General features: G+C 33.8%; 1 protein-coding gene across 1 annotated transcript; it reads right to left on the reverse strand.

Annotated features, from left to right (window-relative positions):
* Window positions 1–2540: 2540 nt before the first annotated feature.
* LOC144837225 (uncharacterized) lies at window positions 2541–13225 on the reverse strand. Its single transcript, XM_078692244.1, has 8 exons — window positions 13121–13225; window positions 10727–10853; window positions 8316–8378; window positions 7856–8032; window positions 5875–6179; window positions 3575–3776; window positions 3100–3447; window positions 2541–2978 (listed from the first exon to the last, which is right to left on the reverse strand). Exons 1-8 carry the CDS (start codon window positions 13223–13225, stop codon window positions 2587–2589), a joined length of 1719 nt encoding a protein of 572 aa, XP_078548370.1. The 3' UTR covers window positions 2541–2586.
* Window positions 13226–20406: the final 7181 nt, after the last annotated feature.

Below are 20406 nucleotides of genomic sequence, written 5' to 3' on the forward strand. Positions count from 1 at the left end.
TACAGCGATGAAACATTTCGGTCACATTTCCGAATGTGTCGCGCAACATTTGATAGACTTGCTGAACAACTACGGCCTCTTGTTGAGAGACAAGATACAACTTTTCGCAGGGCAATTCCGTACAGAGAGAGAGTTGGGATAGTAATTTGGTGGTTGGCAACGCCGACAGAATATCGGTATGTAGGCCTAACGTCTTAAAATAATATGAATTAAAAAAAATTCATCTTTATGTTATGAATTTTGTTGAAGGAAATAGAAAAAAAAATGGGTATGCCTATGGACTAGTTTAAAAATATTGCCATTAAATATTGATGTTCATCTTCACTCCTGAAGATGAACAAAATTTTTTTTTGTATTAATTTGTTATATCATTAGTGGACCCTAATAGTTTGAATAACATCTAATGATACACATGTTTTAAATGTTGTAATTTTGTATTTTTTTGTTGGATGATTTTGTTTTGCTATTGACCCACTTGATAGTTTGATTTAGTTCGCTTTTGGGAATCCTATCTCTCTCTATTGTTTGTTATTTTTTTGTTATATGTGAGACAAAATAAATGAAATGAAATGAAACATGGTTTGTAAAAAGGCGAATTATTCATTTATATTAAAATTAATACATTTTAATTTATTAATTACTTTGATTAATTTTTAGAACTTTGGCCAACATGTTTGGCATAGCAATATCAACACTGTGTGTATTGACAAGACAAGTTGTGTCTGCTTTGCTAAATCATCAGTTCTTTCGGCGGTATATATCACTTCCACAAGGTAAGTTTGTTGTATGAGATGAAATTATGTTTGTTCATAGAATTAGCAGTGTTTTCTTACTAATTTAATAATTCTAAATTCTAAGGAGACAGACTTGACCATGTCATCGAAGGATTTAGCAGGAAAGGATTTCCCCAATGTGCGGGAGCTATAGATGGGACACATCTACCTATCATAGGTCCATCAAATAACAAAGCAGACTACCACAACAGAAAGGGATGGTATAGCATTATTCTCCAGGCAGTTGTTGATCATAAATACAGGTAATTGTAGTTTTGTAATACTGTATATGAAATGCAAAAGTTTTTACACTTTCCTTAACAAAACTTAAAGAATTGTAATGACATTATTTACTCATAACTTGTTTTTAAAATGTTTAGATTCACTGATGTATATGCTGGTTGGCCTGGAAGAACACACGACGCCAGGGTTTTCGCACACTCGGATTTGCCTATTTTAGCAGACAGAAATAATGGCTTGCTTTTCAGTAGAGATGTAAGATATCGAGATATTCCACTAATCTTAATTGTGAATTTTGCATGAGTGATTATTACAGATTTTGCTATGATTTTTTAACAGAAAAATGCTATTATTAATGGTATTGATATACCAGTGTGCCTAATTGGAGACCCAGCATACCCTTTAAAACCCTGGTTGATGAAAGGATTTGTACACAATGCAAACCTTACTCCAGCACAGCGCAATTTCAACAAAACATTAAGTTCTGCCCGAGTTTTTGTTGAAAACGCATTTGGAAGACTGAAGGGCAGATGGCGACGGCTCATGAAAAGAAACGACGTGACTGTGGGTTTCTCTAGTGAAGTCATTGCAGCATGCTGTTTACTGCATAACTTCTGTGAAATACACAAAGAACAATACAATGAAGAATGGGATGATTTGAGAAATGAAGAGATGCAAGCCCAACCTGCTATAATACCATTAGATGAAAATCAGGATGGTGTTGGAAGGCTGGATAATGGAGTAGTTATCAGGGATGCCATTACTGCTTCTTTACAACATTGAATCCTGTATAGTGGATTAAATCAGATGCTATTGTTGTCACTAAAAAGTTATATTAGATCTTGTAAAAGTATAATATTAAGATGTTTTGTTCCCAAAAAAATATTAATAAGGCTTTGAAAAAAAAACCCAAACACAATGTATTCACATATAGTAAGTATGCATATTAAAAGAAATAATTACCAGTAATAAATTATTCAGTATTTGTTTTAATGCTCAACATTAGTTTGCTAACATCATTAGCTTTTCAAACTTTACCATATATTAAAAACTATCAATATAATATAAAGACATATCAGTATATACAGTAGCGTATGTACACATTTGCATTTGTAATAGTAATAATGCTATCTACACAGCAAGTCTTGCACATGTGTAACTGCTAGTTAATACTGACAAACTTATTGTCGTAAAAATCAAACAAAAACTAAGGTAACATTTCCAACTCAGTGGAATATTTTAAATATTTTAAAAGTTTAAACTCTGCATAACATCAATTAAATATCTACATTGATTTGAAATGATTTTCATATAGGTCAAAACTATGCCCAGAAAAGCATTACAGTATATACCATAAACATTTTTGGTAAAAACAAACATTTTTTTTTATATTTGGAAAATGCAAAACCAATACTTCAAGTACAAAATTACTTTTAAATGGGTATCATATTTTAACTATATGACTATAAACATTTAGGTAAAACGAACATCTTTTTTGTGAAACAGGTAGCATCAATTTTTAAATTGATGCTACCTGTTTCACCAACAAATTTTAGCTTTAGCTAAATTTTTTTTAGATAGGACTGTAGCTATCACTACTTGAGTTGTGTGGTGAGCTGTATGAGGCAGAACTATATGCAGGAGAGTGGTATGGGGGATGAAGTTCTACTGTTCGATGGGGGTGGTAATATTGATCTGGTGGTGGGCCATTTCTTGTCTGAAGAAGATTCGTCAACATACTCATTGTCTGCATCTGCGTGTTTTGAAATGCAGACATCATGTTTTGGATACTAGCATTGTGTTGCCTGATCATTTCTGCATCAGAGCGTTCCTGTCTCTCTATGCGCCGTTCTTCAGCTTTTTCGAACTGAGCATTTTGGGTATTTATTACATCTTTCAGTGACCCTGTTACTGCCTCCATTGTCTCCTGGAATTTGTTTTTTTTTTTCGGCTTTTTTTTGGGTGCTGTGAAAATAAATGTTAAAAACTACCGGTAATATTTTGAGGTTTAAACTATGCTGTGATTGATGCAACACAATATTATTAAAATTAAAATATTTAATAATTGTTAATTATTTACACTTGCCTTGAGGTTGAGGCTCGTTTGCCTCCTCGATTTGTTTATCCTCTCCAACTACTCTTTCCCCTTCAACTACTCTTTCATCCGCAACTACTGTTTCAACTTCAATTACTCTTTTATCATTGATTTCTGCTTCATCTCTGATTACCCTTTTATCTCCGATTGCTATTTCATCTCCAAATACTATTTCATCTCCAAGTACTATTTCATCTCCAAATACTATTTCATCTCCAGTTCCTCTGTTCTCTTCTATCCTCGGTTCATCTGTGTTCTCGACCATTAGTTTCCCTACTCCAACTACTACTTCTTCATTAGCGCGGTCATCTCCGACTCCATTAGATTTTTCGACAGATTCTATTTAAGTTTTCAAAAAACATAGTTTGTGTAATGTTTAATAATGAAAATGTAATTTAAAAATTTAATATAAATGTAATAAAGATTTTGAAAAATGTTTTAACAACAAAGGAAATCAACAACTTACCAACGTTTTGAATCGAACTGAACAAATTGACTGGTGTTGCTAGTGCAGAGTGGCCCCATATGTCATGACACAGGTCATATGCATAAAATGTGTTCCTCCTCTCTCCAGAAGTCTTGTTTTTGTTATTTACTTTAAAAAAGTGTGCTTTGAGAGCCTTTAGTTTATACACCACCTGTTGGTGCGTTTTGTCCACACCAAATTCCTGGCATAAAAACAATATTGTCGAAATTTAGTTAATTGTGGTATATAGGCCTGTTTAGGCAAATTGTTAATGATCTGACAATACAAACAGATGATCTGACCATAAAAACAGATGATCTGATTTAGCCTAATAAATTATCAATAAAAAATGAATTAGGCCTAGGCTAGGCTAGAATTTATGGTCACATTTTTTTATAATTTTTAATGTATTAAAGAACATTTTTATTTATATTTATTTTATCTCTAGGCCTATACTATAGGCTAGGCCTAGATAAAATAAATATAAATAAAAATTGTACCTCCTTATACAATAAATAGCCTGGCCCTAGGGCCTAGGCTAACTTTAGTTAGGCCTAGTTTCTACTAGCTAGGACTAGGCTAGGCCTAGGACTACTCTACTCTAGGCCTTAGTAGTTAGCTAGCCTCAGGCAAACGTACATTTAATCTGCGAGTGATCAGTTCATAACACCGGCGATCCCTACTTGTCCCGTTGAACATAGCTACAATTTCCTCATTACAACGTATGGTAAGGAGGATTTTAACTTGATCTTGAGTCCAAACATTTGAAGACATATGATGATTATTCACTGTATTTGCATGACAGAGGTAGACCTAGCAGTAGAGAGAATGGTGTGGATTGTATTCAGGACAGAGAGGTAGTGATCTGAGCGTGTGGTGGTGATTTCGCGCGGTTTCATTCTAAAAACACACAAACATCATGAATTTTGAACACATAAAATACTCAAAAAATATATATACAAGAACAAAATAATGTTAAATACAATATAATTATTATTTTAAGATGCAAACATTCAAAATATAGAAACAGGTATTTTTTTCGCACAAACATATAACAAATTTAATGATAGAAGATGACCTTTTCATGTCAATAACCTTTACCAACCCGGTGTTGGATCGCAAAAACCGTTTACACTTTCGTGTCTCCGGTGTCGACTTGACTACACCGGAGAGGCACACCGGAAAACATTCAGCTTCGTTTCACCCCGCGGAGAGCACACCGGGGTGGTTCGATTTTCCCATTTACACCAGTCAATAAAAACCACAACACCGGCTTTTAACGGCCCGGTGTACTAACAACTGCGGGGTAACACCGCTGTTGCGGTGATAGTGTAAAAGGGGTATTACATTCTTCACTAGAAACCATTTTCCAAAATGAATACTTTTTGAACAATTCAGAGCAAACTTATAGCATAGATTACGCCTTCTATCAGATAAAGTGTCTAAAGAAAGATCATTGAGTGCTTGGTCATAACATATGTAGTCATCACACAATATTATTCTGCAAGCCCTTTTTTGGTATATATATTATAGAGTATAGTTCATCGTCAAGTTTCTGCTAATGATTTTCTTTACTCATTTTTGTATAGGACTATGTACAACAGTACAATGATGGTATAATCATTGGTTAAAAGTGAAAAAACATTAGATCATTTTTGTTTGTATATTGTGATGCTATGCGTTTTAGTTTTATTTACTGAATGTAAAAGCTGTGCTATTTTGCGAATTCCTATTTTAACCACCACATATTATCCATGGATCAATAAATAACAAAAGCTTCAACAAAACAATGCTTTTCAAAATTACAACATTTATTTCTATAGGATCATGCTCTGATCATTTAGTTCAACATACTATATAATAATAATAATAATATGACAATTATTTTTTTTTATACATAAAAATATTTCAGGAGCATTATTTATTGTGTATATAATAGTAGGACATATTCACATCACACTCTGTCCTGGATGGTATTTTCTACGATGAGAAGTGACATCAGCGTTAATAGATAAAAATGTGTAAGAGGGCTAAATCAAGCATTTACCAATCCCACCATTTGTTAACACGCTGTAACTTGTGTCCAATGAATCTAATTTCAAGACATCATGTAGCGTGTAAAAATGCTCTCCACTCTCATCAAGCATTGGTGACGGAAAATCCCCCTTACACCTTAACTTATTGAGTGGTTCCGTTGCGGTTACGGGATGTGAAGTGAAGTGGTTGCAATTATCCTTGGTATATTTGTAAAATGCAGTAAAACCTTTCCGTCTGTCCATATGCTCTAACGTAAAACGTACTTCGTCGACGAAGTCACTTTCTCTAAACTTCTTCCCGCTGTTACAAGACATAACTTCGTAGGCAATGCTGTAGTTGTTGTAAGGCACTTCGTAGGCAATGCTGTAGTTGTTGTAAGGCATTTCATCTTGGTCCGAAGCGATATACGTTGTTGACATTTTGTGAAGGGTGCGGCGCAGGTAACCACATGGAGTTATGAGATTTCCATTTCTGGATGGAAAATCATGGTCAAGATAATTTGGTCTGTCGTTGGTTGGATATATTTTCTGGATTTTCGTCCTTCTATCAACGGCTAGTACATCTTTACCTGTACAGAAAAACACAATTATGTAAACTTTTTTTTTTCTCTTTCGTGGGTTTAGCCAACTTTTATTCATTATTCCATTCATGACAAGGATATACAAAGATTACATATTTTAAAATGTGTTTATAACATGTATGTACAATTATATGGTTAAAAGAGATATCTTTTTTAAAACCTAAACATAATTGGTTATATTGGCACATACCCTCTTATAAAATTTAACTAACGTATTGAAGCATTGTTTTTCTTTCTATATTTCTTTCCTTCCTTTTCATCTTTCTGTTTTATAGTAAAATACAGTAAGTGTATTAAAAAAAAAATTTTTTATGTATTCTTTTTCATTTTTCTCAATATAGAAGAAAGAAAATGAAGGAAAGAGAGAGTTTTCATTTCGATTTTATGAAATGTGATTCATTAATTTTACTTTATTTAATCTTTTACTTTAGCCCATTTAATGTAAGCTTTATTTACATTACAAGCATATTGGTTAGCTAATAAATTTCTGAGTTCTATTCGGAACAAGCTCCAAATCATTGTTGATCTTTTTGTATATTTTTCTGATTTGATATATTTAGATTTTTAGAAGTCTTTGTCAGATCAGCTTGAGGGGGTCCATAGGAGAGCAACTCGTCTTGCTCTCAAACAGCATCGTGGACAGATGTGTTATGAGGAGAGGTTAAATTTGCTTTCAGTTTCATCTTTGTCTGTTAGAAGAGATAAATTTCTTATTATATTTTGTTTTAAGGTTTTGGTGGGGCTTCTGGACTGCAGCACAGTTCATGACTGTATTTTAATAAATACTCGTCACAATGATCGCTTGTGCTTCAGACATCAAGCATCAAGGACACAGGCTTTTTTTCAGTCTATAGCAATCAGGTTACCCCGTGTCTGGGACCAGCTTCCCAGACCGTTGACAGATGCTGCAGTCCTAGAAGGCCCATCAGCCTTCATTAGAAAAGTTCATATTCATTTTGATTCACTGTAACTGTATTTTGTCTTTATGTCTTTTATGTGTAAACTGACTTTGGGGTTGGGTCAACTGGCTCAGCTACAGTGATTAAGTTCACTTAGGTTGACCCTGGTCTCCCCAATTTCGGTTTTTTTTGTTTTGTATATACTTAAATAGACCAAATAAATAATGAAATGAAATGAAATTTATAAATACAGAAGGTTAACAATGAGATTAATTCATTTACATTTTTACTTTTTGTTCCTGTAACTATATCTATCCAATTATTAACTGTTTCATTAAGTGTATAGCAGTCTTGAATCATGTCAATCAAATCATATGATGATGTCACAATCTAAAACTTACTGACTTCCTTCAGTTAAGTTAAAAAATTAGCATGTTTTTTACCCATCTGGGGCGGATTGCTAAAAGCCGCGAATTTGTAGCAGGTCTTTATTATAGACCATTGCTATAACACGGTCTTAAAAGACTACTCAGAGAAGTCTTAACACAGTCTTAAACCTCTCTTGTTGTTGTCAACATGGTGTTGCCGATAATAGGCCTTGGTGTTATTGATCGGGGAAGTCCATGCATTGAACAAATTGTCTGTGATAGATCACATCCTTTGGAAATATATAATGACGGTGATCTATATATAGGAAATATAGATTTCCTCGCGCTGAAATTTTCTATCTCTGGCATTTGAGGCCAAACTAAGGCAATATGTTACCTTTCCTAACAATAACGCAGAAATTAGGCGTGCTAAAATTGGAGTCCATGAAAAAGCTGGCTTTCCAAATGTTGTTAGAGCTGTTGATGGCACACACATTCGGATGCAGGCACCAACAGATAATGACTTTATGTACGTCAACAGGAAGGGATACCATAGTTTGAATGTACAAGTAGTCTATAATCATGAAATGAAATTCACAAATGCTGTAATTAGATGGCCTGATGCGACTCATGATTCACATATTTTTTCAGAACTGTGCACAATATTTGAGAGAGGGGAAGTATACTGAAATGCTTAATTGGTGACGAGGGTTATCCATTAAGGCCGTTTTTGTTAACACCATATTTTAACCCTGTCAATCCACATCAACAGAGGTACAATCGTTAACCTTTATAACTACTTATTCTCATAAAAATATAATACAATTTAATTAATCATAATAATGAGTTTAACTTACCAGTCTCTATAGATGTTTCACACCCGTTGAAACTCCAATGAACATCGCACTGTTCATTCCTCCCTAAATGTCACAAAGCATATCAGAAATTCTGGTTAATTAACCACCGGTTCCAGGATGTTTAACCTGTAAAATTAATTTAAATACTGTTTATCCTATATGAATTAATTCTGTCACTACAGTACTTTAATATTAGCCTAAACCAGTGTGACAAATAGGCCCCTATTGTCTAGCCTAGCTGGTCCTACCTATGCATATGTTTATTGTTTGTTTATTGTATTAATTAAACATATTCGTTTGATTCTGGGATTAATTGCATTAATATGATTACAAATGATGTCCCATTGTTTTCTCTTTATGTGACATTTGAATTTAATTGTGATAACAATGTAGTGCTTGACTAAGGCAAGTTTTTCGCTGTCCGAAAATGCCGGTCTTCTTTTACTTGCACTCATTTTCACATGTAAACTGACAATTATCTTTTGAAAATCTATTATTAAATTGATCATTATTAAAGTATAGTGAGGAGTGCATGAATTGGGTCAAGCTCACAGTTTACCGGCCGTGAGTCGTTAAAGTTTTGGACAATTCCATTTGCCAGTGGGTTTATTTTGTATAGACTATACATATATTACATACGTTTGATTAAAGGGATTGAGTTACATAATTCGCTTACCTTCCGATGGGCATAGGTTATAGAGTTACTTTGCGAATCAAGGCTCCAAAGTTATTGGTTTAGTTATCGTTCGTTTTGTATTTAATGATGGCCGGTATGTTTTGGATGCGTTCTCAAGTATAAATGCGTGATCGGCATATCTTAGAAGTTTACAATGGATTGACCTTACCGGGAGTTGATCGGGTTGCTGTCCTGTGTGCTTGTGAAAGGGAATTCCGTCCAGAAAACGGCCTTAATAAATTTTTGTAGCATCGGATAGCTGCGCCGTAAACTAAAATAAGGGGTGGAAAATGCCTTTGGTATACTTGACAACAGATTCTTACCTACCATTAATTTACAACCTAATAAGGTCAGCATCATCATTTTTTGCTACATGCTGCCTGCATAATTGTTTTAGTGGAAAACACCAATTCACCAAAACCAGTTCTATTAGTCAATACACCAAAACCAGTTCTATTAGTCAGGCTAAAGTCCAGAAACAAAATCTAGCTAATTTTTTTTACTTCAAATGGGTCAGTGTCACGGCAAGAGAAGGCAATACACTAATCTTACCATTTCCAAATTTGACATTGTTGGTTGTTGAGCAACATATGGCGCCATAAACCTCATCTTCTCAGATAGCCATACCGAACGTTTCAATGGTATTCGCCGTTCAGAGCCACTTGACAATTTAATTATATTATTATTTCATCTTTGCAAAGAAACTGAAAAATACATTTTAGACATTATTGATTATTAACTGTATATAATGTTAATTTCAATGATATTTACCATTAAACAATATATAAAATGTTTTTGTTGGTTTACATTGTTTATATTTCTAAGTATACATTCCATTTCCTGCATGATCCATTTTGATGGAAAAACATTAAAAAAGTTTGCGAATACTGGTAATTACAATTCAACAGTGTCAGGTTGAAATGATGTTCAGACAATTCATTTATTAAGTGACTTACCTTTATTTAGTATGGCATGGTGACATGAATTTAACATGTATTGGCCACCATGATGGCTTGTTTTCGTTACGGTAAAAAGTTTTAACTACGGTAATTATAGACTCTTTCAAGCTATGTTAAATTTCAAAGTTCTTCAACATATCAGTGATAAATATTATTTTTTTGTCTTACGTGGGTTCATCCCACTTTTATTTCCATAAATACATATATATTGTACAGTACATTTCTGTTGTACATCACTTTATATGTTCTGACCCATGGTCTACATACAACTTCGACATCCTCAAGTGCCTTCTTTGATGTTGGTTGTGGAATACTTGTTTGTTACAAGTAAGGCAGTTGAAATGTGATTTGCGAATTGTTGAGAAAACCAAGTTTATACAATTTTTACAATAAATATGCGTACATGGTGTCATTAGGTTATCAAAGCTTAGAATAGATTTACAAAACAGCTGTTCATTATCATTGTTGCTTAATTTGAAGGTTGAATGTGATATTTGATTAAAAGTAAATTGTTCAATTTTTGATATTTCATTTTTCTGTCGATTTAGATCTTTTTCTGGAATCTGCCAATAGATTTTTCCATTTTAAAATCTCTTTGACTGTTCGGTTCACCTCCCCATTTACTGCATTTACACTCTTCAGCTTTGGAATGCAGCGTAAATCTGGATGAAAATTTGCAGTTCAAAATGTTATTTTTTCGATTTCGAAGAACGTCGGCCTACGTTTGCTGTCCATCGTTATTACCGGTAATTACAGCTAGGCCTAGTAATAACTACCGAGTCGTTTGTCAGTCAAACGACATTGGTCACAGGTATTTACAGGATTAATATTGGATAAAACAGGACGAATTCTTCCACAACAAATACACCAAAGAGCAAGGTGAAATTCCTCTTCCATCGTTCCCTACGCCAAAGAAAACGATTATATCTTTGTTATTCAGGAATAATCAGATTTATAAAGCATACCCAGAATCCCCCAATAAATATCCTTCTAGCATTTCAGCATTTTCAAAGGTTACGCCAAGACCACTCTCCCTGAAAATTCTGGAATCGTGCGTTGAACCGAGGCAACGTAATTGGTGAATCGCATGTTTGCGTCACAGATATGGATATTCAGGCTATGATAGCCTTTTCTGTTCACATATACAAATTTGTCGACTGTTGGTCCTTGTATTCGGACATGGGTACCATCAACCGCTCCAATGACATTAGGGAAACCAGCTATTTCATGGAATTTAAAAGAAACATGAAAAAACATGTTTTCGCTTCATGAATTCCTACAATGGAATACAAAATATAATTGTTGACTCCGTTCACTCACCATTACCGCCGTGCAGCGGGTGAATGTTTTTAAATTGGGTAAGGTGCGAGAGTATACTAGCGCCGACACGATAGTCTAGAGGTATAAATAATTTTAATTTATTTTACTAAAAACTAAACAATATTATTATTGTAGTTGTGCTAATTAATAATAAATAATAACTTATTGTGTAAAGTTTCATACAACTCGCACGATTATTCCTAACTTTATCCCACTTTATTGTCATTAGCTCCAAATTGTGATATCGGAGCAATGCTTTTGCTAATGATCAAATGATTATAATAGAAAGTTGCTTTAAACAGAAAATCACTGTTTCTTCTATATAACTTCATTTGCTATAATCATCTTCCATTCATTTGGAATTGCATTTACAAAAAAAATGTATTCTATTAGTCCATTTCTTTTTTGTGGAAGTGTAGGGATCATTTCCCATGCAGTTAGTGATTCTTTGTTTAAAGTGATAAGTTTATTATCCCAAAAATTTTGTTTTATAATTTCATAGTAGTTTGTTGGATTTATACCAACATTAATATTCAACATCTAATTTTACCTTGCCCTTGCCGTTAATGTTGCTTTGAGCCATGATTTTTAGAAAACAGTTTTCTTTTTGGCGAAGTTGCCGATCTGTGGACCTCTGCTATTTCACTTTTATTCATGATGGTGTCATTCCCTGAATTATTTAATTCGGCTATTGGTCGTCGATAGGATTGTTGAGGTTGGTTCTCATCAGGTTGATCAAGGGGGACTTGCGGTGGTTGCGGATTACGATGGGGGACTTGCGGTGGTTGCGGATTACGATGGGGACTTGCTGTTGTTGCGGTGGATGTTCAGGAGGAGCTTGTAGCCTTCGAAGTTGCAATACTTCGTTTTTGATTACCTTTGTTTTGGCCGACGAAAACGAAACTGTATCGTTCATATATTTTCCCCTTTCTACCGCCAGTATTTTTTATCATATCTCCCGTAAGGGCCACACTGTCATTAATATAGCAATCGACAATTTTATTGTGATTTTTCAAATCACATATCCTTTTATGAACTTTCTGGCAGTTGGACCCTTTCCAACTGTTCGAGATTCAAACGGATCTACGATATAAAATTCTCACCTTCTGCTGAATTGGGCCATTTTGTTACGGTATTTTAGCAATACAATGAATGTATATGATCGGTACATGAATCCATTCCTCAGGGTGGGAGTTCTACATTTATCACCATCGCAGTTATGGTAACTTTATTGCACAAACCTATTTCCTTAGATCTTTGAGCACTCTCATTCCATAGCACCCCATCTACATTTTGCTCCACCACCTCCTAGTAATGCTCCTCCTTTTAAATGAACTAGTCTCCAACAAATTTCCAACCTACATAAATAAAAGAGAACAATTAGAAAATATTAATATCAAATTATCTAAAATAACAGCCGATAGGGAAAACTATAATGTTGTTTACATAAGCATGCCCCAAGACAAAAATATGTAATATAAAAACAGAATTTAAAAAACAAAAAATTAATATCAAGGTACCGCTTTTTATAGCTTCAGTTAAAGACATAAATAAAAATAAATGTATTAAAAATTGATCAAAATAAAGTAAAATTAAATAAATAGATTAAAAATATAAAGAAAATAAATAAGACAAATCAAATAATTTAATAATTTAATTAATAAATTAATTAATAAAGAAACAACACATAAATAAAGTAAAATAAACATATAAATGAAAGAAATAATTAAAACAAATGAAATAAAAGTCTGTTGAAAACAGGTACTGATCGTCCACATGACGTCATCATTTACATTGGAAGTCAAGTAATGTCACAATGTAAATGACCTAATTCTCAACAAAAAAATTACCTCTATTACATCTCCAGAGACGCTGAAACGTCTCTTTACTGGAGAGCATTTTGCTTCAGCTACACCCACCGAGTCTGGTTTGATGTAAGCCTTTACGATTTCCATATTCACTTCGAAGGCACTTATCTTTAGATAATAAAATCTCGTGATTTACAACGTCAAAGGCTTTGGATAAATCCAAGAATGTACTGAGCAAAAATTCTCCTTTTTCAAGAGATGTATGTATGTTACTCAGTAGGTCAAGTATTGCTAGACTAGATTTAATGATTTTTCCTAAACCCATACTGGCGATTATTTAATATATTATTATTAATAAAATAGTTATAGTCTTGAATGCATAAGCTTTTCAATAACTTTGGAAAAAACAGATAAAATGGATATATGCCTGTACTTACATTCAGGGTCTCCTTTTTTAAATATTGGAATGACTTTTGCAATTTTTAATTGAAGCGGTATGTTTCCAGAAATAAATGATGAGTTAATAGCATAGGTAATATGATTTATAATATAAGGAGATATTTGTTTAAGTACTGATGGTGTAAGATTATCGTGACCTTAGATGAATCAAGCCTATTCATTATTTCTAGTACTTCAGATTCATAGGTAGGTAAAAGGAAAAATGAGTTTTGATTTAATACATTTTTTATAGAGCTTATGTTTATAAGTACTACATTTGTAAGTTGATTTAGTCATCCAAGGCTGTTTGTATTTAGTTTTTGTTTTACCCTTTACGCTGCGCAAGTGTTTGTTTGTGTAGAGAAAAAAAGTTGTTAATGAATACATCAAATGCAATTTTGCAGTCACAATCATAGATGCTAGACCAATCATGATTGGATAATTCTAAACAAAAAGAATCAACATCATTGATGGTATACAAAATTTGTCTTTATAGCAGATTCGGTTTCGATTTTAGTATTTGGAAAATGGGCAGGTGATCAGATATGTCGGTTATTATTATACCAGAACATATTTCACTAAAGCTTTGATTTGTGTAAAAATGGTCAATTAAGCTTGCAGAGTTACTAGTTATTCGAGTTGGTTTTGATATTGGGAAATTGAGATATTGTTGGGAAAAAAGAGTTTGAGAGTATTGAATTAAAGTATGTGTTTATTAGATTAAAGTCACCCATTGGATTACAATTTCTTTTTATGTTTAATGTTATTTGCGTATTAGCTTGTTCAAGGTCAGATATACGGCTTTCAGTATGGTTGAGGCATTCAACACGCGATGTTAGCTTTGCTTCAATTACATTAGATACCATTTGCCTAAGAATATTATTAATTTGTTTACTTTGAAGAGCAAGAGCAGCAATACCCATTGTAATCATGGTATCCAGTTCTGCGCTTTGCAATATTTCAACCTTTGTTGCCTGCACCACCTGTGTTGAATGCCTGGTTGTTTGTTTGCTTGCACCTGTAGCGGTGCATTCTTTACTTGCAGACATGGTAGGCTGCGATTAAAAGGCTTCAAAGTACGAGAAATATAAAAGCAAATACTCACAAAGCAAAGTTTAACGTAAAACTACTATCTAGGCCTAGCTAGACTACTAGGGGAAAACTTTCACAATTGCGTGCTTTCCGTATTTATAAGCCTAGTGGAATATTGAATACTTTGCTATCAACATTTAATTTTACTAATTTGAAACGCGGCTAAAATGTGTCTGAAATTGAAATGTTACCTTTGTTGAAGTCGTGAATCTCAGGTACTCGCCTCAAAACGTATCTCGGAAAATGAAACAGAATTTTCAGAATGCGAATCAGAGAGTGTAGAAATTTGCAAAGAATGTCCTGATGATTGGTGTAAAGGAAGGTCTAAGGGGAGTAAATATCTTGAGTATCAGCAGATAAAGGAGAAGAAACAGAATAATCAAAAAAAAGAAGAATGATGATCGGATTCGTTGTCTTAATTTTCATCATGAAGCATCTGTAATATATTACAAATCAGAGAGTGTAGAAATTTGTAAAGAATGTCCTGATGATTGGTGTAAAGGAAGGCCTAAGGGGAGTAAATATTAAGAGTAAAGGTTATGAATGTCTCATTGCTTCCTAAGGCACTTGGGGCAATGCGGCGGTATTCTGAGTCATCGGTTATGTCTTCTCTGTTGGCTTTCTTCGTCATAACCATGTCGCAAAACTTTTTATCTATAATAAAATATATAATTATAATACAGTGTGTGCTTCCGTAAAATATATCGTTATGGTTAAATGATAGAAATAGACTTATTTCCAAATATAAATATATTTTGAGATATCAAACATCGTACGTTGAGACTGTATTTGCTGACTTTATTTTTAAACGATTGTAATTAGAATGATTTATCGAAAAACCATGGCTATGCCTACCTGCAAACAATTCCTTAAGCTGGTCATCAAGACTCCGATGATGGAATGAGAGACACGAACCTCCACATGGACAAACGCTAAGCTTATTTTCCAACTCCTTATAGCATCTCTCGCAATAAAAATGAGGTGTTGGTTCCTTGAAATTAGTGTTCCGTTTAATAATAATTTTTATATAGTGATGTCTCTATGTTACAGGTTGAAGGGAGAATAGAAGAAATCACGTAAATCAGAATATGCAGCTTGTGTGAGTGAGTGCTTAATTACAAATAATAAAATCGACGTATACAGGTTTATATATGAATGATCAGATCCTTGAAATAATTTCGTTAAAAAAGGGGTGTTGTTTGAACTACTGGAAGTTGGTTCTGTGCAGAAGTCACTGCCAGTATCATCAGACGTGCTGCTATGACTTGGTGTAGTAGTAGAAGAACTGCCGACCATTTTCGGTGAGATTATTTCATCTTCACTGTTACAACTACTACTATCAGAAGTCGAAGAGATGTGTTTAGGTGGTCTTGATTTTGTTGGTTGTTTGCGTGTAAACTGTCTGGTAGCAGCATATCGAGCCCCTTCTTGCACTAAAGCCGAAGTGTTTTGAGTGAAACTTTTTAATTTTAGACTTTGTTGGCGAATCAAAGTCATCATTGCTACTTTCTGTATTTGACATGGCTAAAACAAAAAATGGGTTTTTATCAACATTTTGTAAAACACGCTTTATATAGGCCACCGTCTAATCTATGTTAATTTCATAAAGAAGGCATCTGGGAACACATTACAGTATTAAATTGTTTTATAGTCATCTCATTAGCTAGTATACCTGTATATATATAAGCTAAATATTATGCCTGCCCTTATTTTACTAGTGAGCAGGGATTGGTGTGGAGGGAATAAATAGGGGAGATCTGCAAGAGCGCTGAGGCGCGGATGGATACTACAGTATTCTCAAGTGTTACGTCATGATCGTAACGCGCATCATATAAGTGCGTAATTGACTGGGCTGGCCGCCGCCGCCGCCAGCCTTCTCTTTGCTTCCTTGCACACATAAACGTCTACAATTTGTAACATGTAACTAAATTACATTGTGTGGTGCCGATTCACTATCAGTAGACTGTGAATGAAAATAAAACTTACTCTAGTCTGTCGATCTTTCGTGCTTATATACGTAAATCTTCTTCGATCTTTTAGTTGAATAAACATACGACGCGATCTACTTGCCGAACATACACGTATGTCCGGCCAACGAAAAAAAAAAAGATTACAAGAATTCATTCCATTTATTCGAAATCACTGTACATTCTAATTTATTATAATAAGTCAGCACGGCGTATTGTTTTAAAGCACTTGCATACTGAAGGCGTTTAGAATGCATCCACAGTTGATTTGGCACAACTAAATTGGTTTCCTGTTCTTTTAAACGACATACCTGATGAAAGTCTGTATTGTGTCATGGCCACCCTCCACTCCGCAAAAAATGTCACACTGTTGTCAATAAACAGCCTTACTTAAAAGTATCTTTGTTCAATCTAAGAATAATTAAAAAACATAAAATTTAAAATCCAATAGGACAGAAAGGGAAATTCATATAAAAGTAGTAGACTGACTTCGTGGCAACATGATCACCATAAGAGCGAGGTAACATAGCAGAAAGGGAAAAAAAACTTTTTGGAAATATTGAAAGCTCAATCAATAGCTTTGAAATGTGTACGTTTTTTTACAAACACAGTTAACAATCATACAATGTGACTATTCAGGTGTTACACCATTTGGGCAATATGTTCGAAATTTCAAAGACACTTATATGCCTACTCATAGGACGTCATGATTATGCTAGAATGTTTGTACCGTAAGACATAGAATACATTGAACTTGTTTACTACGGATTAAGTTGTTTATGTAAAGGGTCATACAATTTGGGATCAGAAGGTTATAATAAGGATTAATAATAATTTGTTTCAGTTACTAATGAGTGTATTTTGACGGGTCGAAAGTATGACAGTAGGCATATGCTAGGGATTTGCCTGACAAACAGTGAGTTATTGAACAAATGTTAAGAAATAATATTATAATAGCTTGTTGCATGTAAGTTATGACTTGTATTTCATGCTTTCAGATTTGAATGAGATTTTGATTCTGAATAAATCATCTCAAATACAGGCGAATCTCAGTGCTTATTGTTCGTTATAAAGTACTTTCCTTTTCCTTACAGCTACCAGACGTAATTGAGGGGTTTTACTGTACTGTAGTATTAGCAAAAGAAATATATCACTTTAGTGTAACAAAAACAATATTAATAAGTGTTCTACAAAATGTAATATTCTGAATATTTAATTTATTTGCTTCATAGTTTTAAATCAAAAGAAAAGGTGAATGAAACATATGAATATAAAAACTTTTTAAACCAATATACTATATAAATTGTTGTTGACATACACATTTGGTAATTCAACGTTCAAAGTAAAACCATTGTAAAATTATATTGCAGCAATCACTGCCTACCAAAAATGTAACAATTTTATCAATACTACACACTACAACAACAATTGTAATTAGAATAATCAATTTAACATGTTAAATCAATTTCTTTTTCACTTGACATGTATTACTGTAGGAAAAATGAAAATATAAAAAGTAAAACCATTGTAAAATTATATTTCGGCAATCACTACCTACCAACAATCTATCAATTTTATCAATACTACACACTACAACAAAAATTGTAATTAGAATAATCAATTTAACATGTTAAATCAATTTTGTTTTCACTTGACATGTATTACTGTAGGAAAAATGAAAATATAAAAAGTAAAACCATTGTAAAATTATATTTCAGCAATCACTACCTACTGTATTGTACCAACAACAAATCATTATAATTGTTGTCTATGTTTTGAAGTTTTAAATATAAATTGTGATATTGAAAAACTGCAATTAAAAAGCTAAAAAAAGCTATATATAATTGTAATACGATGGCCTTTTTGCATTGTTCTTCTGTCCAACTTCTTTCTTATTTTGCATCTCCTCAGAGTAAGCTCTGTAACTGAATAACGAAGCTTGAACAGCTGATAAAAACGTTCGGCATGGTCCTTATATTTATGTACATCTGTAGCATCGTATCCGAAGTGATAGTCATTAGGGAAAATTGATCCATCCATTCTAGGATTCTTTAATTTTGGAGTGTCATCTTTGCGCAAAATGTCAATCATGAAATTGAAGTTGTTCCAGATTTCACAAACTAATTCCAGCTCTGTGTATTTCGGTTGAAGTCCTAGAGATCGTGTTACATTTGGTGAAAGAGTATTATTAATGAATGAATTCGGACACACGTGTAAAACATGAGGGAAAATGTTTTGCTGATCTGGTGGTGGTTGGGCAATAATGGCTAACGCATGCGTTTTATTTAGTTTGATAGGAGCAAGCTTCCAGTTTGTCTCAAATTTAATTTTGAAGCAAGATTGACGAACACCTCTCTTGTTGATATTATTTTCTAAATTAGTTACTTTTTCCTTTATGTTTCTTCCAAATTATCACGAGAGTCTTTTTCATAAAACATAATTATTGAAAAGACTTCATTGGGGTCATGATAGCAAATACCATGTAGACTGGCCTCGTCATTCAAAATACTCAATCCAATGAATGTATTGGATTGGCCACCAATTTCTCTGGCATCACCATATACCTTCCATTGTGTTATGCTTTGGCTCTCCAGCCAGTGATACTTGAAACAAAGTAACTCTAGTAGTCGCTGTGGATTTACTTTCCATCCTGTGGATGTACTTTGCGGCAACAGGATGGAGTAAAACTCTCTCCAGTATTCCCTTTTCTGATGCATCACAATCTGGTCAGAAGGAAATTGCAAAGGCAATGACTTTCGTAACTCTGTTGTGAGCCTAGTTCCACTGAAATTTTCCTCAAGCTGTACAAGATGTTGTGCACTGATTTTGTCACGAGTATGTTCATTAGAAATTTCTAATAATAAATGTTTACATATTCGATGAATTGAATAATGAATATTTGATCTCTATGTACAGCACTTATTATATTTACAGGTTTAGCTAATGCTGAATTTCCCCATATTGCCTGGCACTGATCATAATATTCATAGTTCCATCTCCTTTCTCCCGATGTCTTATTTAATCGTATAATGTTAAAAAATTGTGCCTTTAATGCCTTTAGTTTATACACTATATTGGCATGTGTTTTATCTAAAACACCCATTTCCTAAAAAAACAAAAAAAAGTCAGTCACTCACAATAAATATTCAATTTAATACACAGAATAAATTCTAAACCAGCCGCATGAATAACAATAAAAGAAGTGTAATTATTTATTACCTACCGTATTTACTAGGTCTATTGTATTAATTTGTTAGGCCTAGGCATAGGGATTTATACCATTTCAAACTGACCTTTAGTCTCTCTGCTACTTTGTCGTAGCAACGACGATCCCTACTCGTACCATTTACCATGACATTGACGGCTTAATAATAGTAGGCATAGCATTACTACTAGTAGGCCTACTACTACGAGGGCTACTGTTAATGTTATGCCTACTAAGGCTGCTGGTACTAGGCCTAATAATAGGGACAGGCCTGCTACTACAACTACTTTTCTTCTTAATCTTACTCTTCATCGACATTATATAGGCTAGGCTATATTAATTGATGTTCTCTGCTGTGTAACTAGCCTAGTAGGCCTATAATATAGCAGCTAACTTGTTTGTTATTATAGGTATGTGAATAAAATTAAAACACAACAGACCGTCACGATCGATCGAAGTGACTGTCTGCTGATCACGCACATACCCGCGCCGCCCAGCTGGTCTGGTAGCTAATTGCTAGGCTACGCGGCCTAATTCTAAGCGCCTAGTTAGTAGCCTCGCTAGTATTAATAGTAGTACTTTTAGGCCTATTACTAGGCCTAGGTAAACGAGTATAAGAAATATAC

The sequence above is a fragment of the Antedon bifida genome, chromosome 3 (assembly GCF_963402885.1).
Source record: "Antedon bifida chromosome 3, ecAntBifi1.1, whole genome shotgun sequence".
Lineage (NCBI taxonomy): Eukaryota > Metazoa > Echinodermata > Crinoidea > Comatulida > Antedonidae > Antedon > Antedon bifida.